Raw genomic sequence first — 26582 nt, forward strand, 5'->3', positions numbered from 1 at the left:
AACAAATCTAAACTGCAGGCTTTAGGTCTTTTTTTAAATTTTCTATCAAAAAGATGTATCTAACCTCAACTTGTGACTGTCGAAACATTTACGATGTACGTACGTATAAATATCCATGGATGTAAATCTCGTCTCAAAACTTTAGATTTTTTTATTAATGATGCGTGGCGCAGTACACATTTAGTAGGAACATTGAACACGAACGGATATTAATTATTTTCTGGTTTATTTTGTAAACTGTAAAGGACAGTAAATTTATACAGGATGTGTGAACTATGCGATGCTGCTGGCATTGGATGCGATCCTTGGCCACAAATCTGCACACTCCTTCGCGACAGGTCCCGTAATAGCCGATCCTTTCATCTCTCCCTTGTTGTTGACGATTACACCGGCATTGTCCTCGAAGTATATGAATGTCCCGTCCTTCCTGCGGAATGGTTTCCGTTGCCGTATCACCACAGCAGGCATCACTGTAACAATACACGCGCGTTTATCTAAAATCCTTGGAAGGCAATGGCTGTGTTCACCAAACAAAGCAACCGCTCAGTGATTTTTTTTTAAATACAATTGCTTTATACACTGAGATTAAGGGTGAAAACCAATATTAAAGAATCACTAAGCACTTATTAAGTTATTTCTTCTTAGATGCAAGCAATGTCTCAGGGAACAAAAAAGAGAAAGAAAGAGCACAAGAGTAATTAATTTACCCTTTTTCCTTAGTTCAGGTTTTCCCTTCTTCACGGTGGCAACGATCATATCGCCGGATCCTGCTGCTGGCAGACGGTTCAACCGGCCCTTGATTCCTTGCACTGCGATGACATACAGATTCTTGGCACCTGAAAGACCATTTGCTGTTACACAGAGATCTATCCTCAATAGGATGAAAGGAAAGGCCAGGATACATATGCTTGAGTTGAAAATTATATCAGATCCTTAGATTTATGGTTACATATAAATCAGTCTTGTAACAGGCGTTACAAATAATCTCGACAGTTTAATTATACAGCTTATACTACGTTTACGCGAGCGTTAAGCCCCTTGCACAATGCTAGGCAATAGGCAATAAGAACAGGGAATAGAAATCAGAAATCATGTATAAATGCAGAATAAACAGTGACACAGGCAATATAGACACAGAGTTAAGCAGGGAGCACACACTTCTGCACAACACATAATGCGTAAGCATAAGAAAATTGATTGGTCCATATACATGTGCATAAGAAAATAGACCAATCAATTTTCTTATGCTTACGCATTATGCGTTATGCAGAAGTGTGTGCTCCCCTCTTTACCGTCACGTTGGAAATTCTGTGCCTATTGCCTGTTGCTAACCAATCATAGCATTCGAATTTTTTAGGTTGTAATTAACGATTTTTTTGTTATTTCCTGTTCCTGTTGTCTATTGCTCGGCATTGTGCAAGGGGCTTTACTTCTGTAGTAACTTACGATAATTCCTTCGCGTAAACGGGATTTTGTAGTAACTTACGATAATTTATTCCGCGTAAACGAGTGAATTATCGTAAGTTACTACAGAAGTAACACTCGTGTAAACGTTGTATTAGTATCTATGCAATTGACATGTAACTTTATTAAACATTTTGGTACTATTACAAAGTACAAAAAAATATTTGAGTAAAACTAAAAATAACATATAATAATATATACGAGATACAGTTTATCAATTACTGTACGTTTCACTGATATCTATGAAATGATAGTATTAACTATAAGTATCATCATTTTTTGCTTATTAGGATTCTTGTTCCTTTAAGGCTGGAACTAGAATCATTTGACGTGCGCAAACAGAAAACAAGACTGCGGTTTTTATTAAATTAATCAACAAACCGGGAAACGTAAGTATAAAAATTACTTGACAAATTACAAACGACCATGTGGTCTTCTTGTTTGCGAGTTACACGGTTGCCTTTTGAGGTTAAGAATCGTCCAAAAGATGCTTTTTTTTCCGCAAACTCACCAGTATTATCAGCGCAATTGATGACCGCGCCGACCGGTAGACCCAGGGATATCCTGAACTTGGCTCCAGCCGAACCACCACGTCCTTGGGAAACAAGTAATGTATTGAGACAGCGGTATTGAAAGAATCGTTCTATTTTCTCGCGTGTAATAAAAGTAACGTTTCGTTTCGTTTTATCGTGCGTACGAAACGTGCCTCCGTCCCTCTATCTTTTCGCCCGAGACCGATGCGTCGTCTCAGCACCGATTTTCTCGGATTTCATACGCGACAACGAACTTACCTCTCTTCGACATCTTGGTTTGTTTGAAAGGAGAACTCTAGCCGCTAGCCGCTCGAGTCGAGCGTATCGCGTATCCGCACTCCGCACTCCGCACTACTCCGCAGTACACGAGGCACACACGCACACACGCGGCGAGCGGCGAAATGTGAAATATGGATATATCTCTAGTTTCAAGATTGCTTACATTACAACCACAAGTTCCCTAAAATGCAGGAACTAGGGGCCGGTATTCATAGGGTGCGTTCCACTTATCGCTCGCGACGCTCGCCCGGAGCATGCGCATATGGCCACGGGGCATGTTCATGTTTCATTTCATGTAGTCGCGTAGTCGCAATTTGCAATTTCGTTCGTGTGACAGGTTTCATAACCTGAATAGTCGTCAAATTTAACGATTTAATATTTCTTTTCGCGGGGCAGAGCGACGCTTTTTTTCTGCTAGATTCTTTCCTTTCGTGTAAAAACGTGTAGATTGAGCATAATTTCATCAGTATTGGAGGTGGGGTCCCTAAACTGTATAATTACAAAAAATTGTTTGCAAGATGCTAACGAGTTATTAGAAATAATCATTTAATATTTGTGTTCATATATTTAATTAAACTTTTTCTTTACTTACAGCTGATGTTATTAATCCCATTTTGACAGGATGTTCTGTCTCCTGCAAACTGATAAACATCTCTGCAATGTGGCAGAAATTGTATAGTGTTCTAACGTTACCAATGGAGACCAAAGTGACCAGTAAAACCAGCAGCTTGAAAGCTCTCTTGCTACGAGCTTGGCGAGAACGCTGGACTGATTTGCAATGGGGTATTAATATCAAAACGGTAAGCGTCTGTATTTCCTTGATGTGCTTTCTATTTGCTTCCCAAGGTTCTACATGTTTTCTAAAATCAAGATTAATTCTTAGATTTTGCCAAGAGGAGTGAGTGGTGATGTATATAACTTAGCAGATTGTATATTACAACAAGCGTTAGTGGGACCAGGCCCTAATCAGTTAGTACTGTCTTATCTGAAGCACTCGTTAAGTTCTCAGGTTTGTTTATTAATTATATATATATATATAATATATTTCAGGGGTTACTTTAATTTTTTTGTACACAATATACATATACTGTGACTTGTCAGTGATTTATATTTCAAATTGTCTTGCAGCTAGTGTCATATGCTGCAGTGTTGCAGCGAATAAGTAAATATGATGCTTTTCACAAGCCCCATTGCATCGTGAGCTTGCTGGAGTTCTTGGAGTCTATACAAGTTGGTATCACGTGCCGCGGTAAACCAGAGGAAGATCTCTTGGCAGCGGCAGTCCTGTCTATTGTACATTGGCTTCTACAATGTTACCTGCACACCTTGACAAAGGCGCCCCAGAGTAATCCTCTCACTCCGCATCCGAGCGAGCTCGTAGACAAACCTGCTAGTATTTTGCAACAGATGCTGAATTCGGACTTTTTGTGCGCGATGATGTATCTGGCTAAATACGATGACAAAGGTGTGCTGTGACCAATGGAAAATTATTCAACGTTTTGCAATTGCTTATGCATTTGCACTTTTTTTTTTAGATCTATACATAGAAGTTGTGAAGAAATGCCAGGAGATCGAGACATTATTGAAGACGAGCACTCAAAAGTCCGTGGTACCGATAGAGGATTCACTGAAAAAGTTATGCAATCTGGAGATCGAAAGTCTCTGCCCTGAAAAAATGAAAATGGAGTCTATTACACATTGTCTGCAGCCACTCTTAGCCGTTCAAGTGTTACTGAATCCTAGTACCGAGACAACCGTGTTCGTCAACCAGCTGCTGATGGTGCAGAGATTAAAGTGCTATACAAATGCACGGCTTTACTGCGAGATTATCCGCGCCTGTCTGATGTGCCTGCACAACGTACAGCAAACGGTCCAAGAGTCACAGTGGGGAGCCTTCACATTTTTAAAGATGCCTCAGATATTGAAGGAATTGCATGTGACTAATCTGAATGGTTGGTAAAACCGTTTGAAGTGCTCTGAATTCTGGGAGAGGAGGGGGGGAATTTGATTTCACATCTTTGCATCTTTGCAGGTGATGAAAAGTTTGAATACTCGCAAGATATTCTGGATGCATTCGAGTTGCTCTATCAGTTCATGCCTCTGCTCGACAAAATGGATACCTCATTCAACTCATGCAATTACATAGATTGCTTGCTGAGTGAATTGCAGAAGGTAAACCTTGTGACAGAAAAGCAAGCGAAGCAAATAGGCGCTAGGAGGTATATACATGAGAATCGAACCATTATCATACTATGAAAATAAACTTGACAAATAGTCGAACTTTTTTTTGTGATTATCACGCGATTGTTGCAGGGAGGGGACAACTTCGTCGTCATCAATTCCGAAGGTAATTGTACAAGCAGGGCAGACACTTAACGGGATCTTGAGGACACTGAACGCCGAATCTTACGTAAAAATACAGGAGGGTTTATTGAGCGTGCTGTATCAAGTCGTAACAGGGAAGAGCTTCGAATTGATGCTAGCCGTGGCAACCGTGGAGGGAGAACTGAAGACTTTCGTCACGAAACTCATCAAGTTTAACGAATATAGTAAACAGATCAACGAGCCTGTACCTGATAAGGCAGCAGCGACGAAAGCAATGTTGTTCGATGTATCGTTTCTTATGTTGTGTTATATAGTGCAAACGTATGGCTCTGAGGTGAGTTTGGTGTTGATACGTGTCTCGAATTTTATGCGCAAAGAGACCTTATAATTTCGTGTGTCGATTACGTTTCATTATGGTTCAATATTAACAAAAATTGATTTTCAGGTTGTCCTGGAGGAAGGTGGAGATTCATTCTTTGAGCAATGGGCACGCGAATGCATGCCAGAACGGAACAAACTAAAATCGCCACAGAGGATGCTACAGAGTGTCGACCCGGCGAGAGTGGACGCTCTGCTGGTGCAGATTAACTCGCCAGATCCCGATTTCAAATCGAACAACTTAAAATGGCACGTTGCATGCCAGTCGGCGATGGGCGCGGTGAAGGAATTGCTCTGCGCGTGGGAAAGTGGGGTGCTGGGTGCCGGCGACGTCAAGAGAGCCCTGGATGGTTTGCGAGCGACGGCTTGCTGCTTGCCGGTCTGTGCTGCCGCTTGGATATGCGCATACATGAGCATCACACATCAGGACGCTTTGCTGAAACCCATGAACATGGTTCAGCACTTCTTGACGCCATTGCCGGGTGACGAAATGCAGGAAAATCTGAAAGACAGGTAAACAGATAGAATAGTCACGTGAGTGTATGATGCAATTATTAGAACATTGTTAAATAATTACATTTTTTCTTAGATAAAAATATAATCTTATTCATTCTTATTATAATATACATTTGGATGTTATATAAGACTTTAGTTTATCTATTTTTTTTCCAGATCCAGTTTAATGGTCCATATTATTCGGAAAATGCAATACGACGTGCACCCGCCCACACAGTCGAAAACAAAAGTGTTTTCGGTATCCCACAGGTATTATGGTATTTTTGTAAAACGAATTATCGTATTTTTTCGGGATTGTTATTTTCACGGCGTTTTTGCTTGTAGTATTATATCGCGGCAACCGATACTGGAACAGTTGGAATCCGTTTGGCAGACCATAAATCAATGTGGGTGGATAAACATACAAGCCATGCAATCGTTGGAGTCTCTGCTAAACACCGGCGGTTCTTTATGGTTCGTCACGAATATAGTCAAAGAAGTGCTCAAATATCGCTATCAAGAAGAACTGGATCAAGCTGTGGATCTAGCTTTTGCAATCTTCCATCTCGACATAGAGAACTGCACTCTGGACCTTATACATTACATAATACCGCAGTACCTGCACAACTCGTTGCAGTAAGTCCATCATATCGTCTTCGCATCTCGATCGAATTTTTAAATTTGTACGCAGGACGTTTGTTTCACATAAATTCTCTCTTGTATAGGAGTGATGAGCTTGTGGAACCGCAGTCGTCCATCCTGGCAAAATTGTGCGTGTATTGTATATTCTCCACTTTGGAGTACAATAACTCGAATCCATATCAGAGGAACAGCCGTAAACGCGTGCGACGCGACCTGGACGCGGAAGACCTGGACGCGCTTGGCGTATCCAATAAGCTTCTGCGACTGAACGAAACAGGCGAGAGCGTTCCTATGTTCAACTCGCAAAGTCCGCAGGCGCAGGGTTCGAATAACGGGCAAAAGTCGGTTGTCGTTCTCAGGGATCCGCTTATGACGGCGTTGAACAATCTGTTCACCATATTCGCCTTTCTAGCCGGTAGAGACGGCGAGGTGTCCCAACAGACTCATTTCATACTCCAGTTCCTGCGGCTTATGGTGGAGTGCGGGAAAGACAGAACTCGCATCGTGCTACAGGGAATGCCGCAAACACTGGTACATTCTGATATTTTTATAGAACAACTGTGGATAAACAAATTGTGGATAGAATAACTGTGGGATAAACTGTTGGTAATAACATTTGTATATCTGTTTTCAGGTACCTTGCCTTCTCAAAGCATTGCCCGAGTTATTCACGACTGATATTCTGCTGAGATTGTACGACATACAAACCATGATCGGGCGCAAGGCCACCGCGCGAGATCTATGCATGTTGCGGAATATTAATCTGAAGCCTACAAAATAAAGTCACAATTATCGTAAAATAGAGAATGCATCTTTTCACATGGATAATATTGACGAACAAATACATCAGTTTTATATATATAAATATCTATATAATGTACACAAATATTATCCTCTAAATTCTTATGGCACTTGTACTGCTATATTAGCAGGATAACTGACAATGGCAATGTAATTGTACATTAAGCGTCTAAATGCCTTTAACAGCTTATACAGAAATATTACTGTATGGGGCAATCTTTTGCGCCATGGTTTACATGTTTGTATGTAATAGCATAAATAAATAATTATGTTCAATAATTATTAAGCTAATCATACTTGATAAGTATTGATTTTATAAAAACACAGAAGAAGAATATTATATTTGACGCATGGCATTTGTTAAAAATTATCTTCTCGATCTAAAAATTATCTATTTCTTTACTACAAATAAAAATAGAACAAATATTTGAACGTAGTCACATTGAAAGTATTCTTAGAAAATGCACCTGATATATCTACATTTCAAAGCATTTGAAGAAATATAAGTTTTAAAGTTCTACTTTAAACATAAAATTCTGTTTAAAATGGATTAATTATGAATTTATCATTTTTTTCCCATGAACTCTTCATTCAAGACGCCTAGTTGTCAAAGTACGTATAAAATAAATGTCAAACTTACCATATGTGCTAAAAAAAATGATAGAATAAAGTAAATCGTAGATACCTAAATGTGATCACTTAAAAACATGATAGTGTTTCGTGATACGCGCATTATGTTTGCGTTTAAAGAACTAAAATTTAAATAAGTTGTATTTTTATAAATAAAGATTATTTATGTGTGATCATTAAGAGTATATGTTATTTTATAAGAATATAAGCTTCAACCTGAATTTATATAAAATTGAAGAGAATTCTCGTATTCATACGTGAATATACGTTTCCTAGTAGAATTCTCTTGAAAAAAAAAAACCTACTTCTCAAATGTATATATGCTCCCGTTTCTCACTTGTGGAAAGTGTTTTACTGTAAAAATTATAGATTTGTTTGAAGTAACAAAACGTCATTTTTTAAAGAACCTTATTATTTCATACAATTTTCATATAGATCCTAATGTCCATGTCTTTTACAATAAATAAGTACTATATGTATCAGGTCTATATTCCACTTCTTAGTAAGCACTATTCTTACAAATTATCTGCACAAGTTTCTTAAAATATAGCTTACTTACAGCTAGGAACTCGAACTGGAGCTTTACGTTACATTGAAGTGCGATGCATTAGTAAATAGTATGTTTATATATAGTGAAAACGAATCTATAAGCAATATAATACATATACAGAATAAGAGTTAAAGAATAGAATTAAATTCGCAGTTTACTAATAGTTTCGATTTACGCTGTACAAATTTAATGTATATAATGCATATAAACTATGTATATTCATATATCTATATATATGTACACGGAGAAAATTTTATGTTAAATTTTACTATGCTGCCGCACCAACTGCGGACCATCAAGACGCCCAAATATCACTAAATGCTATGGACATATCACTAAATGCTATGGACATAGTAATTTTACACAAGACTATAGCATTTAAACTTGGGCGTCTTGATGGTCCGCAGTTGGTGCGGCAGCATAGTAAAATTTAACATAAAATTTTCTCCGTGTATAGATTATAAATAATACTTTTCTAGCGTCTAACTTCTCTTTATCATTTTTCATTTTTCAATAACTTCCTGAAAGCTAGCGTCAGTGTTATAAAATATAAGAACGTATATGGGCAAGAAAATAAAATGAATAATGCGATAATGATTTTAATCCTTTTCTCGTTCGTTATAGCACAAATGTGTTGTTAGGCCAAACGTTCTGTATCTTACAGCCATGGGTGCCACGAGGGATCCATTCTGCAGAGATTGTCATGGCTATTGGCAGCGGCTACTAGTGTGCTGACCTTACTGTCAATGCCGTCGAAATTTGCGAGAGAATTTAGTCTACCGACAATCGCGTTGACCGCATGGTTCACCATCTTTATCAGAAGTTCACCCTTCAGATCGGTCGGCGCTTGTGATGTGCCCTCGGCGTCTTCTTGCCGTTTATGGTCCGCGATCACTTCATCTCGCAAAATTGTGCGAAGTATAGCATGCAGCTGGAACGTGGGCTGAACCAAACAGCGCGCTGTGGCGATCGCGCTAGCGGTCAATGGTCCGCAAACTCCTGCAAAAGAATTAACATCGTGAAACCTGAAAGAACTTGGCAACCGTCTGCACAGTAACAAATATCGGATTTACTACAAGTATTTCTATATAACATTTGAATTTTTCCAAGCACAAGGGATGTCTATATCAAGATATCTTTTTATTTTCACGTCGACAGACGAGAAGATTTTAAGATTGTGTCTGACTGACCTATAGTTGTGAGAAATTCGAAGATATTGGGCGTCAGGCGGAAGGGTACCGGTCTCTTTGCGTCTAACTCTCCGGAGATATCATCGATGTCGAATTTGAAATACGCGATGTTGATTAGACCAGAATCCTGATGCACGTACATCATGTCGGGATTGAGTCGCGTAAGATGAAGTACGTATTCGGCAAAGCATGTCAGCGACAGCTGCAAGGTGAACTAAAAACAGAAAGATGAAGACACGATGAAAATACATATGTTGCATTGTAGTTTTTTACATCAGTAATTAAATTCTTCGATGATTGCAGGTCTCTATCTCTATTTTTCTCGGTCAGCAATTTAGAGATGTTCTTCTTTTTTTGTATCAATTACTATAAAGAAGGATATAATTTTGTGCTTGAACTCAAAAAGCTTTCTTGTAATATAAAATCAATTAAAAATTGTCCAAAAAACCTACAATGTTTATGTTTTAAATCATTAGTATTAAAAAAAGTATTTACCATTTTTCTGAATGTCCAATAATCAGTGGCGCCGGGGAATGTTTTCATTGCCCAATCTTTGAGCATAGTTTTGGAGACCATTGTGGTCTGCACTTCCTTCAGAATATCCCGTAGCACTTGATGGCTGGCTTGCGCGCCTCGTGCTTGTACGGCAGCCAGTTTCTCATAATATCTGGCAATAGGTGCGTCGCGCTCCATCCCCAGCTTGGCACAGGCCTGCTTGTAAATGTCTAAGAGGGAAATTGCTGCCGGGTTGTCCTCCACGAGTCTCATCTGCGGCGAAACCGCGACGAGTCGTGGCACGGTAAAGTGCAGAAAACGTCGTGACGTTTCCTTCTGCTTGGTCAAATAGTGGTTCAACATGCGCAACAGTTGTAACAGGCGCTCTTCACGTCTAGCGTCTCCCAGACCAGCGTCGTTGACTACTAAATAAGGATAGAGGCGACCGTTGTGACCGCGAATGCGTAATCTCCTGGCGGCCGTGTTGTGTCGTTGAACCACCTCAACGCGCGGTACAAATCTCGCTATCTTTACAGAATAATGCGAGTGCTGAAGAATATAAAATTTTAGAAAGGATTAACAAAGCACAGGCCCTTTTCAATTCAATATCAAACAATATATATATAAAGTAGAAAATAAAGGTATATATATAGATATAAAGGTGATATATATAGATGATATATAGAAAAATATCATTACGTGTATGCATAATTATGTCTATGCGTATCCACTGAGAATAGAGAATTTTAATTTAGAAGAGTTTGACTGTCTTACCCTAGGTATCAGAAATTCACCGGGCAGCTCGACTTCTGCAGTTTTCAAACTAAAATTGCTCAAAAAGCGACATTTCTCCTCAATTAAAAAAGATCTGCGAAACAATGCACGAATATGTAGTCCACAAATCATAAAAAAGAGAAGTCATTGTAAAAAAGAGATGTCAACAATTAAAAAATAAAATATTACTTTGGCAGTTGTTTCGTTTTTTCTTCGAGGATCTTTATCCATTTCTTCAACTTGCTGATGAGATTGTGTAGTAATCTAGCTCCAGGTACAGTGAAGTCAAAATCACTCGTAAATTGGCCTTTCATTTTCTGGAAAACAGGATCCTGCACGGTAGCTTGAGCTCTTCGTGCCAAAGATTCCGATGCCGCCGAGCTAAACGAGCTGCTCATGTTTTGGGAGGATGATATGTTCTCTGCAAATCGCAAAGTACATATTAGAGGAAAATCGTCTCCTTTTTGTTTAATTCTCGTTTAATAACCAATACAAAAAGCGAAATTGGATTTACCAATGCCAATACCGAACGTAGAACCAAGTTTTTTCACGAAGTTCAATGTATGAGGAGTTATTGTAGCTTCGCTGACTGCTCCACGATTTTCGAATGCTATCGCATAACATTTTGCGAGGCCTTGTCTCAACTGCCTTAAAACTTCTTCATACCACGTCTCACGGAACCATACCATCTGAAATATAAATTTATAATAATTATAATATCTCTTTTTATACGGGAAATCTTAAAATATTGAATCTTACAATTAGTATAAAGATATCTTAATTATAAACTCAAAATAATTACAGAAATATTTGGGACATACGCACGCACGCACGCACGCACGCACGCACGCACACACACACAATATTTCTAAAGTGCTTCGATAAACTTCGAAAATAATTTCTTGACATTAAAATAAAAAAAAATTCATATACGTACATGTATTTGTATATATCAAGCTAATAAAAAATCTCTATTATTCTATTAGCTATATATTTTTTATTATATATAATTTTTTACTGTATACTTTTTATATAATAACGTACACGTGTATACATATACACCCGTTATATTTCCTGTATTTGTGTATTATGTCTTATTATGCGATATTAAGTGGATAAAAGTAAAAGAATTATTCAAACCAACCTGATCGACTATGCCCTCTAAACTAGATAAGATAGTTGGATGAATGTCTCTTTGCATATGCATGATCTTCGAACACCTCCACATAGGCGCCGTGGCACGTACCGTATGACCGGTTTCCGATATTCCCTGTTGCGGGGGTACATTGCCCGTGGTAGAGCCCCGTTCTTCGACACCATCCTGACTCTTCCCTGCGGTCAATTCACCGCTTTTATATCTCTCCCTCTGCTCTATTTTCAACGTCAAATAAAGAGTACGGATGGAAAAATAAACCGCTTGCGGGAACATCCTTCCAACTTGACTTAACAAGTTTAAGATCACACTTCCTTCATAGCGCACCAGATACATCAGTAACTGCGGTACCCACGGTAACCACTGAATAGCTGGGACACCCACGGCATACTTGTCCAAAGTATCCATGAGCAATGACTTGTCGTCATCATAGGTGAGTAGCCATAAAATTTTTGCAATGTACTTTCTGGATTTTGATTCATTCTGGTGCCTGCAGGCATGTAAGAAGCATACAAGAGCGTTTACGCCAATGTTGATCTGACGAGCATGTCCATCGCGCGTAAAGATACTTTCGAGATAATCGCCCCAAAGAGACCAAGCTTTCACCAGAGTGTCATGCAACTGAGTCGCCGCAGAAAAGCTTTTGTTGGCATCGTCCGAGCGGCCAAGTTGTGACTGAAGCAAACCCTTCAATGCGTAAAATTCAGCGACCATTTCTTTTGTAAAATATGCCATATTGGTTGATTCCAGCACATCTAAACCTTCTTGCAACTCATTTTGCCCTCCCATAGTGGCCATCTGCAAATAGCACTTTACCTGTTGTCTGATTTTCTGGAAGCAGTCGACCATAGGTACGCTCGAGGGATTATAAATCTTGGCCAAAGAATCCAGGCAAACGCCGCACAGATTCTGCTTTCTAGCAATTTTACCAAAGTGAATAATCGCCTGCATAGAGGCATGCACGCCAAGCAATGAGTGATTAACTGTTTGGTCTTGTTGAGAATCATAGTGATTGGAGATAAAGGTATAGTGATGTTGCCGCCAAGTAAAGATATCCGACCAATGACTGAGATCGTCTGCTATTACGGGTAAACGATTTCTCCATGTCTTTACGATGGCCTTCATGTCGTGCAGTGAGTTACTTCTGCCATGTAGCAGTCCCTGATGGATTTGCATTGCTTCCTGAAGCTCCATTATCTGTTGGGCCGCTTGTAGCAGCGGCTGATGGACGTGGCTAACAATGCGCGGCAGTCGACGCCACTCACGCATACACAAACCAGACGCAAGTTCTACATAACGCTCGACGGTGCTCAGATGTTGATCCTCACTACTGCACAAGGTCACAAATCCACGATACAGGTTGATCTACAACAATATAGAAAAAATTACGAGTTTGGCAACATCTCCTTTTAATGTTAAAACATATACGTATGCATGGCAAGATTGCGCTACAAAGTCAACATCTCAGGGAATAGAAAAAAAATTATAAAGCGTTTATCTTTTTCTTAAGGATTATTACGTCATAATACCTTCCAGGCCATTTCCCGTGGACAATTGTGCTCCAACTGTGTGAGAATTTCCTTCATCACTGGCCAATTGGGAATACGCCATGCACTCTCTAGGACGAGGAAGGGATTCTTGTAGTTATTATGGCCGCCGAGTTCCAATAGAATGTCCCACTGATTCTGTTCTTTCACAGTGCGTTCCCAATGTCTTTCCCAGAGAAGCATCTCCTCGTTAAGGTGATAGGGTGCAGGGCCAGACGGATAGTCCTGTCGAAACTTAGCCGTACATACCTCGTACGCACCTTGTGCCTGCTCGAAAAATCCTTGCTGCTCTAGCGCAATCGCGTGCAAGGTCTCCTTGTAATGCGCAGGCCTCTTCTGCCACAGACCCGACCACATGTCTTCTTCACAGAGTAACGAGTACATCTCCGAGAGCATGTGCATCACCTCGTAATAGGGAGTGACGCACTCAACCTGCTCGGCTTCGTCAGGCGAGCGATACAGATCAGTCTCGCCTCGATTCTTTACGTTACCGCCGTTACCGTCCGCCGCCATCTCGGCACCCATCTGCTCTAGACTCAGGGTTATTCGGTGCCAGACATTGTGCGACCTACCCAGGTATTTCATCACGGGTGGCGGGATGGCCACCGGTGGATTACAGTGCGCCAGCGACTCGAGGAAAGTGCCGAGCGCGCTCGGATGGCAATCCTTCTGGATAACGTGTGTCCCGCTGGCGACAAACGGCGCTATTTCTGTCGTTATGGCATTAAGATAAGGTTCCTCCAAGATGGACCATATTCGTGGGAACATGTCCAACCAGACGCGCTCCGCCAGCCCTGTGTCCATGTGGCACAGCTGAGCAGTTGCTAGGAGCAACTGCTCCGTTTTGATCTTCTTCGCATTCTCCATGAAGCGTATCTGTTTGTTGATCATCTGCGTCAAGCTGGGTTTCTCGGTGATCTCATCAGCAGGGGTGGTGGCGCTCGTCGAATCCATCAGATTGGACAACCAAGTGTCCATCTCGAGGAACGTCTCCTTCGAGTCTCCTTCCGCCACCTCGATGTCCAGCGGCTCCTCGTCAGGACGACCGAGACGACAAACAAAGTGCGTTTGAGCCTTGCTCTCCTTTTCCTTGCCTCCTTGCATGATAGACGTAAGGCTGGGTAGCAAGAGATCTTCATTTGTTATTTGTACCAAGGTAGTAGTATTGACGGTGGCCAGCAGCAACTCGATGCACTGCTTGATCCAATAGTGGGATCCTATGTTCTCCCAATTCTGACTGACGACGATGTACAAAATACGATCGGCTAAACGCTTCTTCATCGAATTGTCAAATATCTCGAAAAACTTTGCTCTCACTTGCGGCTGCACGCAACGCAGACCGGCCAGGAAAGCCTGTTCCAGCTTACAAGTTAATTCCGTCAGCTTCAGGCTGTCGTCGCGGTAAACGTAATTCACCAGCTCCAAGAATTGCCTGTTGAGCTCTAGATCGTCGGGAAACCGTTTCTCGACGTACTGCATCATTTTCACCAGCAGGATGGACTTCTCGCGCAAACTGGGCGTCTGATTCATCGCAATGGTGGTCTTGTTTTTCATCCACTCCTCTAATATCTTTGTGATGGCCTTCATCACTTTAACATCTTGCGTCTTCTCGATCAGGCCGACCAAGATCGTGCCTATGAACGACTTGCGCATGTCGACGCCCATTACTGCTACGCGATTCTTCACCAGATCTAGACTGAGAATCAACAATTCGCTCGTGACGGGATTGGCCTCAGTCTGCGTGGAGTGTAAATGTTCTTTGGCCATTTTGTGCAACACCCTCATGAATGGAGTTATCAGCCGATCGATATAACTGGGATTATTCGTACAGGCAGCTTTAAGCATCATAAGTGTGCCAAAAAGCGAGCTCGGCGTAGCCGCGCTAGTCTTTTCATAAGTAGTCAGTCCTTCGGCTATAAATCTGCCTATAGTCGTGTATAATGTGTCCAGTTCCTCATACTTGGGTGCTATGTTTGGAGACGCCTGCTCGGCCGGGAAAATCGTCATCAATCGTGACAACAAGCCATGTACCAGACGTATGATTTTAGTGTTGCTGCTGGTGATACAGGCACCTATTCCGCGTTGCAGTGGCTTAAAGCTGGCGAGTATTTGCTCCCGCTTCATTACGCTCAACAGAAACGTTAGTACTTCCAGTGCTGTGCTAATGTTACCGTAGTTGGGCTGAGCGCTGTCCACACTGGCGAGAACTTTGTCAAGCCAAGCCAGCTTTAAGTCGCACTGTTCGGCGACCCATACGTCGGGTTTCAGCGCCATTTTCAATAAAGCGACGCAACGTCTAGATAATTGCTCACCTGGATTGCCGTGAATAGTAGTCACATCGTTTACTTGACACGCCAGGCGCAGCAAGAAATTCAAAACGGCGTCCGCGTGAGCCTTCTCAATGGGTTTTGCCGATCCCGGCTCTATTCTGGGTAGAATAAGAGGCACGGGGCTGTTACCGGACGGCTGGGAACTCATGCGTTTGCCCGACGGATCCTCGTTAATCGTGCGTTTAATCAAAGTCGACGGTTGCATCGCTTTATTAGATTCTGAGGCTTCGGCTTCTTCCTTAATCCTATACAGCTCCCACTTTACGATGACCTCCGCCAATTCAACAGCTAGTCGCCTATGTTCTATAGTAGCGGTCGGGGTACATCCTATACGTTGAATCGAGTTTACTATATGCTGAACCAGGTGGTGCCTGACTGGATAGTAGACTTTGTAGTGCCTCACAACTAGTTGTAGGATATGAGACAATTGTTGCATAGAGTGACCTTCCTCCACGATAATCTTCTTCGTCCAATGTGTTAACATAGTATTACCATCTTCCATCCGTACAGGCATCGCAGGTGTCAGTATTTCTAACGCTTGTCGTACAACATTACGCGCGTCTACGGCATGCGCTTTCAACAAGCTATGAAACACTTGCAAGACTATGCGTTTGTGGATAGCAAACTTTGCTATTATATGACTGAGTAGAAGATGGCCATGGTATCTAGTGGTCGGATCTACGCAATTCTTGCCGAGTAAGCAAGGCCAGGCAAAGGTCATCAAGCGACGCAGCTTGTTTCCTTGCCTCTTGTTTGTCACGTCGTGAATGTGTTGCGATGCCTGTTCCACTAAAAGACAGGAGAATTGCAGTAAAGAGATGCGGACGCAGTCGGCGGAGCCAAAAGGATTGTCCGGGTCAATTATCTTGCTGATAAATACTGATACAACGTTCTCCGGGTTGTCTTGATAAGGCATCGGCGCCCCCCCGACCAGTTTGGTACCTTCGCCTCGCTCAAAGCTTACTGCGAAACACGGAATTATGATCAGCTGCAGAACGTTGGCCTTCAGTTCCTGCGACATGTTGTTCGTGGGAAAATGTTCGACAAAACGGAAGAAAGCACTTCGCTTCCATTCGACCGTGTATTCCTGCGCCACTGTGTTCTCCAAGAAATCTCTCAAGAATTGAAAGTCTGGCACAAACCGGTCGCACGTGGCCCGAAGCAGTTGGAACAGCAGATCGATATCATTCGGTTGATGGCGGAAATAATGCAGCAAGATCTTGACAATGTGCTTCGGCTCCTTCCAATGGCAGTACTCGACACCCTCGACCTTCTTGTGCAACGCCTGATAGTCATTGTTGTACCAGATCTGCTTCAACGCGCCTACCAACTGGCTCTGGGTGGATAACCATTGTTCGTCGTACTTAATCAGTATACCAATGATCTTGATCGCCCGATACTGTACTTCGCTCTTCTCCGGATGAGTCAAATTAGAATTAGTTTGCGAGTGAGCAAGCAGCATCGTGACAAGCCGGGCTGTGCTGTTGTGTAAAATATCACGGAATGGCTTACCGTCCTTGTGGCTAATAAGATACTCCAGATATCTGCTCCACTGTTGATCCTTGATATTACTGTCATGCAGAAACAAATTGAGCGCATCCGTCGGATAACGTAGGAGACATTTCATCAGAGGTTCTCTGAAAGGGCTGGAGACCTCGACTAGCAAGGATTTTTCCGTTTGCAGGATGAGTCTGCAGAGCGCGTCATTGAACTTGGGTAGGGATGCCGGAATGTTGTGATATATCCCTATAATGATGGTGATCTTTTGCTCGTTCTCACCGGACTTTGATATACCTTTGTGGGATTGAATTAAGTTCTCCAAAAACTTTTTCACATGTTGCAGCATTTGTTCGCAGAGAGTAACGCTGAAGGTGCTCGGGAAAAGTTGCGTTAGATACGACAGCCTTCTGACGCAATCCAGACTCAAGTTTCTGTGATCACCAAGTGTCAACAGCATAGGCCGCATCATTGTGTGAACAGATTCCATATCGAGCTGAAAACCGGCAATAAATGTTTTCATACACTCAAAGGCTGTCTCCTGTAACTCTGCATGGGGTTTTTCCAAAGCTTTATATAAAACTCCAAGTATCTTGTTCCGGCAGTTCTCGATGTAATAGCAAGCTGCGAGCGCCCGTAATGCCGATTTTCTCAGGGGCATTAGATTCGAGATTGATTTGTAGCAAGCCAACTTATTGAGATTGGCCTCGTCCGCTTCGCAGAGACCCAATAACTCTTGGAAAAATACCTTATGCTCCGTGATGTTTAAATCAATGGTGAAGAGACGCGGATTCAAGGTGGTGCAGAATGTGTTACCGTCCATCAAACCGATTTGTGCGTTGGTCGGCTGATGCCTCAAAAGATGCTTCTTGGGCGGTATCATGTCTGCTAAGACTTCCTTATGCGGCTCCATGACCTCCGTCACCGATTTGTTCTGTATTTCGGCGAGCTGACGTAATGAGGCCATGGCCTGTTCCCGCACGATCGTGTGTGGCGACGTCACCTGTTTAACCAGTTCGCGGGTAACCTCATACAGACTCTTGTTTTGCGCTTCTATCAATTCCGTGTTGTCCTCTTGAATCCCAGGATTCACGCAGACTCTTAGCATCTTTTCCAGATTTTCTTTTGCCATGTCAATAGCACCGTTAGACACCTCGTCAGTTAGATCCATCATTACGAATATGAGAGCCTTCAGGAAGACGAACAAGTGATTGAGGACCCATTTAGTAGCCATTCGTTCGAACAGAAACTTTATCGTTATACAACCACCCAGTTTAGCGTACCAGGCGCGTTCGTAGCACAGTGAACACATTCTCTCCGCTAAGTACTCCATGAAGGGCAATTGGCATGCCCGTTCCTTCGAGCCCAGAATATTCGTCGCAGTTTCTAATATTAGCATAAGCGCTAAATATCCCGCTTTATACAGTTCCCTTTCGTCGTGACCCATTATGACAGCGAGAGCATCGATCAGCACAAATGGGTCTTGACCTTGCATATCTTTGCGGTTTTCCCGTTCCGTCCAACTAAACAGACCGGCTTGTTGTGCTATGGCGATCATCGTGTAATGCCTCACGACGGAAACGACAGTGTTGAGCACAGAAGGTCTCAATTCTTTTATCTCTGCGGCGACAAACATGCCGGTCAATGCTGTCTGCTGAACATTTCGCGCCACAGCATCAGGACACCTGTAGTGTGGTCCTTGTTGAGGCAGTATCTCGCCTTCTTTAAAACTCGGATGCGTAAACAAATCGTACCATAGGTGAGCGGCGTCGTCCATTTTTAAGGACGCCGCCAAATAGCAATATATAATCTCCCAACATTGCTTGCGGTAGAACACATCCGTCGTGTTAGATTTCAATGCATTAAACGCAGCCTCGATCACTTTTTCTATTGGAAAATCGATCGACTGGGACAGTCCTTGGAAGTAAACCACTACATTGGGAGAATTGGTCTCACGATCATTGTATTCTAGCTTTTGTGGTTCAATCATCATTCTTCGATTTCCACCGCCAAATTTGCCGAGGACTCGGAAGGCGACGTGAGCTTGATCGGTGGAATTATGCAATGTCCTCCAAAGAGCTTGCATTAATTCGGCACGAATCGGTTGTATATGCTCATATAAAAAATCGGGCTGCAGATTGTCAACGCATAATTCTAGAGTACGAAGACCTTGGCTTACTAGACAGTAACTTCCGTTGAGAGCGGAAACCAAGGGATCCATTAGCATCGGAAGATACGGTAAGAGAGAACTGAGACGCACGGGCACAGTTAAGCATAACTCGACAAAGAGATCTTTCATATGTTGCCTATGTAAACCAGATTGCAGTCTGTTCAGTCCCTCCAACATATTAGGAAGCAGTGGTAAGAATTCTTGATATAATAAATCATGAGAGCCACCCCCTATAGATCGGAACAACGCACGCAGCAGTAGAAAATAGTTGTATGGCTCCTTCGCTGACATAGCTAGCTCCATGGCGCGGTTTACAATTAGATTTAAATGTGGCCGCAGCATGTGTTCGTTTTCGGCAGGAAAGAGCGATACGCTGCCGAAGACAAGTTTGAATAATTTCAGATACAGATTACTGCGTTCCACATTCGATCCCATCTCGCTCATTCGTTCGAGCAGATATTCCACCAGGATGGTTGCGAACGTCGATGAGACTGTATGACTTGACAAGAATGAGCTTCCAATTATTTGCAAAGCGCAGTTTTTGAATATTCTCTCGACCATATAATCTATGGATACAGAGAAGATCTCTTGGAACGTTTGGGGGTTCATTTGCGTGAACACGTTGCCGAAAAGATCTAACACTTCCTTCTCTTCTCGCGTCCGTATAGTTTGAGATTGCACTGGTCTGCCTGGCTGTGTGGGAACGCCAATTGATGGTGGTCCTATTGTGTAAATATCTAGAGCTGGTAAAGCCCATTTAACAAGTTGTATATAAATCAAAGTCTCTTTCGGCTGGAGTTGATTGGACTGCGTTACCTCGCTGGTTCTGCTATTGATGCAGTTAGCTGTTATAGCCTTAGCTCCATGCACTAAGCTTTTCACTAAATTTCTATAATCTGCTACATTGTAACTCATCGCCTGCGAGGTCGGGAAACCAAATTTCGATTTTGGCGGTTCTTTCTCTTCATTCACGTCAATACACGGCTTCGTATCCTCAGTCGTATTGTCCGCTACGGCGGGCCGTAGCTGTTTCGTTTTGTTTCGCAGAATTGGAATATAGATTTTGGCGATAGTTTTAAATTTCAGAACAAAAACCAACAATATACGTATCAACAACTCGCGTCCTTGAGTGCTGTTTTCGGCATCGGATCTTTGCCTAACTGTATCCACCAGGTTCATCAGTAATTTACAAGAAACCATCTGAACGGCTGTGGGTAAAGTTTGATCGAGCAAATTTTTACCATACAAGTGCACCGCTCTGGATACGTCACTAAGCGGCAACTGTAGTCTAACATGATGAACTAAATCGGCGAGTGTTGAGTAAGCTAAAGGTCTTAAGGCCTCATGGGCGGTCCAACCGTGGCCAATAAAGATATCCTCGTTAAAGAAAATCTCCATATGCGGAATAAAATGATTTCGTAGATCTGTAGCGAGTATGTGGCGCGAAGCTATCACGAGTTCTTTGCGTAAGTGAGCCACTTCCATCGGACAGAGAGTAAATAAGCCTAGTATACCTTTGACCAGCATCGCGCTGTTCTGAGATATCAAGTCTTGGTATAATCTTATCACGTACGCAAGGAATGAAAGCGTCTTAACTTGCGCCCCCATGAAGTCAACAAAGACCTCTTTATTAAACCCAGGAGAATTTCGATGCTGCTGACTAGGTTGAAGCGATATGGTCGTTATCACAATTGGAACGAAATCCGATACGTCCTGATGTACGTTCTGTTTATATAATTGATTCAATAAAACCACAATTATCGGTAATTCTTGAAGCACCTTGAGAGATAGCACTGCTTTCGGAATCAAATTGTACTGGAAATAATAAGACATGTCTTAATTAATTTCACATTTCTTTTTCTTTACTTATTTATATTATGTACTTTCAATCATAATCTGTATGCGAATTATACAATAGGGTAAATTTAGTACTAAATAAATAAATTAAAAAACTATAGTTACCGTCACGACAGTACCATCGGCAGCTTTCTTTTCGCTTTGTATTGCTGTAATTGTAAACGTTTCTGTCAATAGGGCTTCTATGTTAATTTCTGATAGCTCTTTTACACGTAAAGGCGGACGTGGTTCAAATATTTTTGGCAAATTTTTTGGTAACTCGCTATATACGTTTTTGACAAATTGAAGGAAAAATTGAATCTGTAAACAGAAAAGAAGAAAATAGTTAAAGCAATATTATAGAAATAAGATAAATGACACGTGAGTCCATGTGAAAACAATTGGTTCATAATTGGGTCTCAGGTTCGAATCTGACTTTCATCCTATGTTTACTTTGGTTCGTAAAAGATTGAGTTCGTAGAGTTTAAAAGTTGCAAGTAAAGAAATATAAAGTAAATTATAACAACAAATTGATATATAGATGTTAGCCCGAAACGCAGGCATTCCTAGGATTGACTAGTCAATCCTGGGGAACGACCAAACGTCTTGGTCAAAGCCCGAAATAAGTTTTGCGTTTCGGCTTTTGACTAGTCAATCCTAGGAATAACTAATACGGCTAGTCAAAGTTAAAAACTAAAGAAAAATCACTTCGGACTTTGACTAGTCAATCCTAGGTGTGGCTTAATTCGGACTGTGTGACTAAAATCAAGATTTTTTTTACTAAATTAAGTTCTTATTGTTAACATAATATAGCTTTTTTCTCCTTAAGTTTAAAAATGTAGCTTTGGTAAAATATTGGTTTAAAGCGCTTTAAACAGTTAAATACTTTTAAATATATATATATATATATATATATATATATATATATATATATGTATATAAGTGTGTGTGTGTGTGTGTGTGTGTGTGTGTGTGTGTGTGTGTGCGTGCGTGCATAAAATTAATTAATTATGAAAGAATTACTCACTTCTGGATTGAATGTTGGTTTATATTGCTTATGAAGGTCGATTATGATGCGTAAACACACTAGCACGTTTTCTTCATTGTCTGTCTCTAGTAGTTTAAATATAAGGGTCAGGATTTGCCTGACATATGGACGCAAGTATTCATTGCTTGGTAATCTATGTATCATTTCCAAAATTAGTTTTCTAACTTGCTGAATGTTATATTCTGATATAAAGTGCGGCTCTCCCTCTTGCAATATCTTCAGAAAGATCTTCATCATATGATCGAGAAATCCCGGATATTGTGATGAGCACATAATAATCTACAATTAATTTTGTACATTATAATTAATGTAAACATAAGTACATATATTAAATACATATATTTTCCTCCGACAGATTAATTAAGAACTATTATGTACTGTATGAATAATATTGATGATATTTGAATACCTCGAAATTTTCTGATAATTCTTGAGCTGCCTTCAGTTTCAGTTCATCTTTTGAAACTGGATCAGCCAGCATGGTCACGTATGAACGATATGTGTTCATTTGTGTTACTGGATCGGGTGCCATTTTGATCGTTATAAGAGATCCTTGGTAAATACTATAAACAGTCCATTAGAAGATCTGAAAATCAAATATTCAATATATGCAGAGATGTGCAAAAAAATTGAATTAAAAAATTAATACATATATAAATTGCTACATAAAGTACTTCTCTTCCATATACTTTATAGTTCGATTTTTGAACATTTGAGCAAAAATTGTTTTATGTTGCTTAATGTAAGGACATACTTTATATCAACAAATTTGTATTAATCAGTTAGATATTAAATATCTAATACAATAAATACTTATTTGATACAAATATTGAGCTAAAGGAATATATACATGTCTTAAAATCAATGGATCTATGTTGTGTAAACAAGCCTTAGCAACCACTTTGCTCAGTATATCAGAAACTTTTTCATTTATGTAATGTATATTTTAAAAAGAAAATATGTTCTGTGTAATTTACGGACTTTTGTAGTAGTATAACATACAATAATATCATGTTAGCTATAGTAGATAATGTAAGAATTCTGTGATATGGAACACTCAAACGAAGATGATGAGCTACAAACTCCACCAGCTCACGAGATACTATAGTTTTATTGTAGATGTATAAGACATTGGAAACGCAGTGCGGATTTTAGTTTGCTAGCATTGCTGCAAGCGATAAGAAGAGATCTCGACTGATTTAAATTTCTAGCTCAGAGATAAAGGTGTATTAAGAGGCAAAACATGGACGAAACAACGATTGATTCAATCTTTTCGGGATCATTGAAATCCTTACCACCTGTCAGTTCAAAAATTGTGCGGATATTCACGAGTTCGACTTTTACTGGTAAGTTGTTAATATATTTATAGTTACAGTAAGAGATAGTAGAATAAAAATAATAAAAGATACAATTTAGTGTTAAAAACTTTGAAAGAAAATGCAAAAGCAGTATAAAGTGACATATTGCAATGTGAAATATAGCAATGTTTATTTGATTATATTTCAGATACGACAATGGAAAGAAATACTTTAATGGCTCAGTGCTATCCCAAACTCAAGGACTATTGCAGAGAAAAACATGGTTTAGAATTTCAGGTAGGACTTTATTTCATAAGAAAGAAAATAATATGGCACATTGAGACAAGCTATTAACTGTATACTGATAAATATACATAGTAAACATGAGTTATACATCTTGGATAGAGAAATTGATTTTCACGGTGCCAGGTACCGGTAATATACATATATAGGATTCAACCTTTTTATGTTAATTTTTGATAGGAATCGAGTAAACTTGATAATTACATTTAGATCACATATACATATACTACAATTAAATTAGACTTGGATAATCGACAAAATTAGTTGTTGCATAAATCGCTATTTTATTTATCTAATTAATAATTTTCTCTGGTTAATAATTATATAAACTAAAATATTTTGTTGTTATTAATAGAAATCAAAATTTGCCTTACGTAATGATGGTTAAATCCTCCTTTGCAGGTGGTTGATATGAGATGGGGTGTACGTGATGAAGCCACCGACGATCATATGACTACAGAGCTGTGTATGAGAGAAATAGAAAATTGTCAGAGACTGTCTATGGGACCCAATTTCGTTGTCAGTAAATTTACTTTTTAATTTAAACAGTTTAATCCTCCATTACTTAAACTTCTTTTTCGAGAGTTTATAACTTCAGAAATATATCTAAATTTCTAATTAAGCAGTAGATTGTGTGATGCTCTTTCAACTTTTTTCCAAGGTTTGAAAAAGCATAACACATTTTAATATTTACAAGAAACAAATATAATATTTTTCTACATAGGTATTCCTTGGACAGAAATATGGATATCGTCCTATACCAACATATGTTCTCAGTTCGGAACTAGAGATGTTAAGAACAGAATTAGAGGGTCAAGGAATGGACGTTAGTCTTTTGGATAAGTGGTACAAGAAGGATAGCAATGCTGTGCCGCCAACAAGTATATTACAACCAATCTCGTCTATCCTCAAAAACTTTAATAATAAAGTAAATCACTTCCGGCTACGTGCAATAATTTTACTTATACAATGCATTGTCTACTACTTAATAATTATACAATTATTTCTTTCCTATAATTATATCTTCTTGTTTGTGTATCTTTAAGAGAATACCTAAGTTGCAACAAGAGGATCAAGCGATTTGGTGGGACACCATGTGCAAAATGCAAAAAATGTTCAGGAAAGGCGCGCAATCCTTATTTAATAACGGGAAGTTTGACAAGGATACAATGCATAATTATTTCATGTCCGGTAAGAAAGATCCAATAGATACGAGTATGAAAACATAGCTCGATTTTACCAATACCGATAAAATATAATAAAAATTTATAAATCTTATGTCTTCTGTTGATAAAGATAATTTTTCATACAATCTTTAAGATATTAAACATTCAAAAAAAAATATAAAATATAAAAACTGTTCTCTGGCCACTAATAAAATTTTCAAGCGTTAGTAATAAAGCCCAAATATTTTTTGGATCATATTTAGGATTGCATTACCTCATATATGTATTTGCATTGTAATAAAATCCTAATAATTACTAATCCTGAAACAGTGACCGAGCGGGAAGTAATTAACGGTGTGCTGAACGTGAAAAATACGAAAAATCATTGCCTGGCGTACGTGCGATACATAAACAACATTAATCTCCAAAATCTAAGAAAGGCCAGTTTATTTTTGGATATAGCCAATAGAAGTTTGGATAACGAAGCCTCGAAATTGTTGGCCGATCTGAGAGACGAGCGACTACCGAATAAAATCGAGAGCACGAATCTGCAGAGGTATCTCCTCCTCCCCCAAAAATTCACGAGAGCAATTTCTGTTGCGATTACTTTAATCGTGCAATGTTTTATGCAGATATACGGTGGAATGGATAGGGAGAGAGGGTCTGGATCCTGAAACTCATGGCGAGTACCTTCAGCACTTCATCACTCACTTTTACAGAAACATAGTGAAGCTCGTAGACCGTGCCATGAGAAAGGAAGATAATTCCGCGCAGGGACAAATAATAACCGAGATTTTGCAACACCTACATGCCTGTAATAATTCCGTAAAGGTAGAGTAAAAGGAAATTTATCAAGATTCTAAATATGGCCGAAATATAATGTGTAAAGTATTAAATTAATTTGAATGGCTTGCTGTTATGAATAAAGTTAAAAGAGGAATTTAAAAAAGAGACTGATAAACTTTTCTCTGTATGAAAAACGGCATTAAAACCGATGATAATTATCTTGAGTGATAGAAGTTATTAATTAAAGGCAAATGTGATAAATCTAACCAATCTAATATTTATATATGTATATTCCTCTCTTGTATGGTATATGTAAACTAGAGACCCTCTAATCAGAGACTGGCCGTAAGGAGGCCACTTTTAATAGGGCCGCCATTTTTCTTCAAAAACAAGAGAAAGAAAGAGAAAGAGATATAATTAACCTTTAGAGGGCGGAAAAACTTTTTTTTTTTACTATTTTTCCCTTATTCAACACACCAAATTTTGCCTGAAAACATCAAATAGCTTGTGTTTTTTGGGTGGTCGATATTTCGACCACCCCCGCCCTCTAAAGGTTAAGAGAGAAAGAGAAAACAATATGAATGTATATCGCTTTCTCTTTCTCTCTTATATCCTTCTCTCTCGCAGGATTTTGAAGAAATCGCCTGATGGCCAGTCTCTGATTATAGGGCTTCTAATCTAAACCATATGCATATATACAGGGTGTATTAGAGCGCCCATATCAGGCATTTTTTTAGAAAAACGCATTTTCAAGAAAAATGTTTCATATAAAAGTTGTAGGGTTTAAAAAGATCTATTTATTGATCTTTTCAGTGTGACCTTGAGTGGCGTCGCCAAGGTCAGAACAAGGTCACCTCAAATTTTTTAAATAGAACCTCTTATATTGTAGTAT

The 26582-nt window shown here is 40.0% G+C and overlaps 4 protein-coding genes across 6 annotated transcripts in view; 2 read left to right on the forward strand and 2 right to left on the reverse strand.

Annotated features, from left to right (window-relative positions):
- Positions 1 to 207: 207 nt before the first annotated feature.
- LOC112453981 (60S ribosomal protein L23) lies at positions 208 to 2365 on the reverse strand. The gene is made up of 4 exons (XM_025015113.1): positions 2256 to 2365; positions 1976 to 2059; positions 708 to 836; positions 208 to 470 (listed from the first exon to the last, which is right to left on the reverse strand). Exons 1-4 carry the CDS (start codon positions 2266 to 2268, stop codon positions 274 to 276), a joined length of 423 nt encoding a protein of 140 aa, XP_024870881.1. The 5' UTR covers positions 2269 to 2365; the 3' UTR covers positions 208 to 273.
- A 182-nt stretch (positions 2366 to 2547) lies between these two features.
- Positions 2548 to 7197, forward strand: LOC112453913 (mediator of RNA polymerase II transcription subunit 24). The gene is made up of 12 exons (XM_025014980.1): positions 2548 to 2751; positions 2871 to 3076; positions 3160 to 3285; positions 3405 to 3741; positions 3812 to 4228; positions 4309 to 4495; positions 4590 to 4935; positions 5047 to 5492; positions 5652 to 5744; positions 5820 to 6110; positions 6200 to 6647; positions 6751 to 7197. The coding sequence occupies exons 2-12, from the start codon at positions 2936 to 2938 to the stop codon at positions 6895 to 6897; spliced, it is 2979 nt and encodes a 992-aa protein (XP_024870748.1). The 5' UTR covers positions 2548 to 2751; positions 2871 to 2935; the 3' UTR covers positions 6898 to 7197.
- Positions 7198 to 8680: 1483 nt separating this feature from the next.
- LOC112454772 (transformation/transcription domain-associated protein) overlaps positions 8681 to 26582 on the reverse strand; it is a 28475-nt gene continuing 10573 nt past the window's right edge. For 2 of the 3 annotated variants that reach the window (XM_025016438.1, XM_025016385.1), the window contains 12 exons: positions 24113 to 24200; positions 22547 to 22723; positions 22117 to 22416; positions 21216 to 21410; positions 13239 to 21068; positions 11701 to 13074; positions 11071 to 11245; positions 10746 to 10977; positions 10557 to 10650; positions 9783 to 10331; positions 9288 to 9501; positions 8681 to 9096 (listed from right to left, as the gene is read on the reverse strand). In XM_025016438.1, coding sequence (XP_024872206.1) covers positions 8756 to 9096; positions 9288 to 9501; positions 9783 to 10331; positions 10557 to 10650; positions 10746 to 10977; positions 11071 to 11245; positions 11701 to 13074; positions 13239 to 21068; positions 21216 to 21410; positions 22117 to 22416; positions 22547 to 22669 — 11427 coding nt within the window. In that variant the 5' untranslated portion in view covers positions 22670 to 22723; positions 24113 to 24200 and the 3' untranslated portion in view covers positions 8681 to 8755. The remainder of the gene's footprint in view (positions 9097 to 9287; positions 9502 to 9782; positions 10332 to 10556; positions 10651 to 10745; positions 10978 to 11070; positions 11246 to 11700; positions 13075 to 13238; positions 21069 to 21215; positions 21411 to 22116; positions 22417 to 22546; positions 22724 to 24112; positions 24201 to 26582) is intronic. The other variant, XM_025016510.1, reaches the window with a different exon arrangement.
- The window catches only part of LOC112454933 (NACHT and WD repeat domain-containing protein 2), an 18151-nt gene continuing 14949 nt past the window's right edge, over positions 23381 to 26582 (forward strand). Inside the window, exons 1-7 of the mRNA XM_025016615.1 lie at positions 23381 to 23483; positions 23644 to 23732; positions 24141 to 24257; positions 24463 to 24666; positions 24785 to 24929; positions 25235 to 25460; positions 25537 to 25735. Of these exons, the coding sequence (XP_024872383.1) occupies positions 23381 to 23483; positions 23644 to 23732; positions 24141 to 24257; positions 24463 to 24666; positions 24785 to 24929; positions 25235 to 25460; positions 25537 to 25735 (1083 nt within the window). The remainder of the gene's footprint in view (positions 23484 to 23643; positions 23733 to 24140; positions 24258 to 24462; positions 24667 to 24784; positions 24930 to 25234; positions 25461 to 25536; positions 25736 to 26582) is intronic.

Source organism: Temnothorax curvispinosus, unplaced genomic scaffold (genome assembly GCF_003070985.1).
Source record: "Temnothorax curvispinosus isolate PA1 unplaced genomic scaffold, ASM307098v1 QBEX01000060.1, whole genome shotgun sequence".
NCBI classification, from domain to species: Eukaryota; Metazoa; Arthropoda; class Insecta; order Hymenoptera; family Formicidae; genus Temnothorax; species Temnothorax curvispinosus.

What these genes read in the sequence shown, in the direction of transcription:
- LOC112453913 (XM_025014980.1), top strand. Translation starts at nt 2,936, where the DNA reads ATGTGGCAGAAATTGTATAGTGTTCTAACGTTACCAATGGAGACCAAA. An exon ending in AAGCAAATAGGCGCTAGGAG is followed by an intron (nt 4,496 to 4,589) that starts GTATATACATGA and finishes CGATTGTTGCAG; the next exon opens with GGAGGGGACAACTTCGTCGT. An exon ending in TACCTGCACAACTCGTTGCA is followed by an intron (nt 6,111 to 6,199) that starts GTAAGTCCATCA and finishes TCTCTTGTATAG; the next exon opens with GAGTGATGAGCTTGTGGAAC.
- LOC112453981 (XM_025015113.1), bottom strand. An exon ending in CAATTGCGCTGATAATACTG is followed by an intron (nt 837 to 1,975) that starts GTGAGTTTGCGG and finishes ATGGTCTTTCAG; the next exon opens with GTGCCAAGAATCTGTATGTC. An exon ending in ACCTGAACTAAGGAAAAAGG is followed by an intron (nt 471 to 707) that starts GTAAATTAATTA and finishes GTATTGTTACAG; the next exon opens with TGATGCCTGCTGTGGTGATA.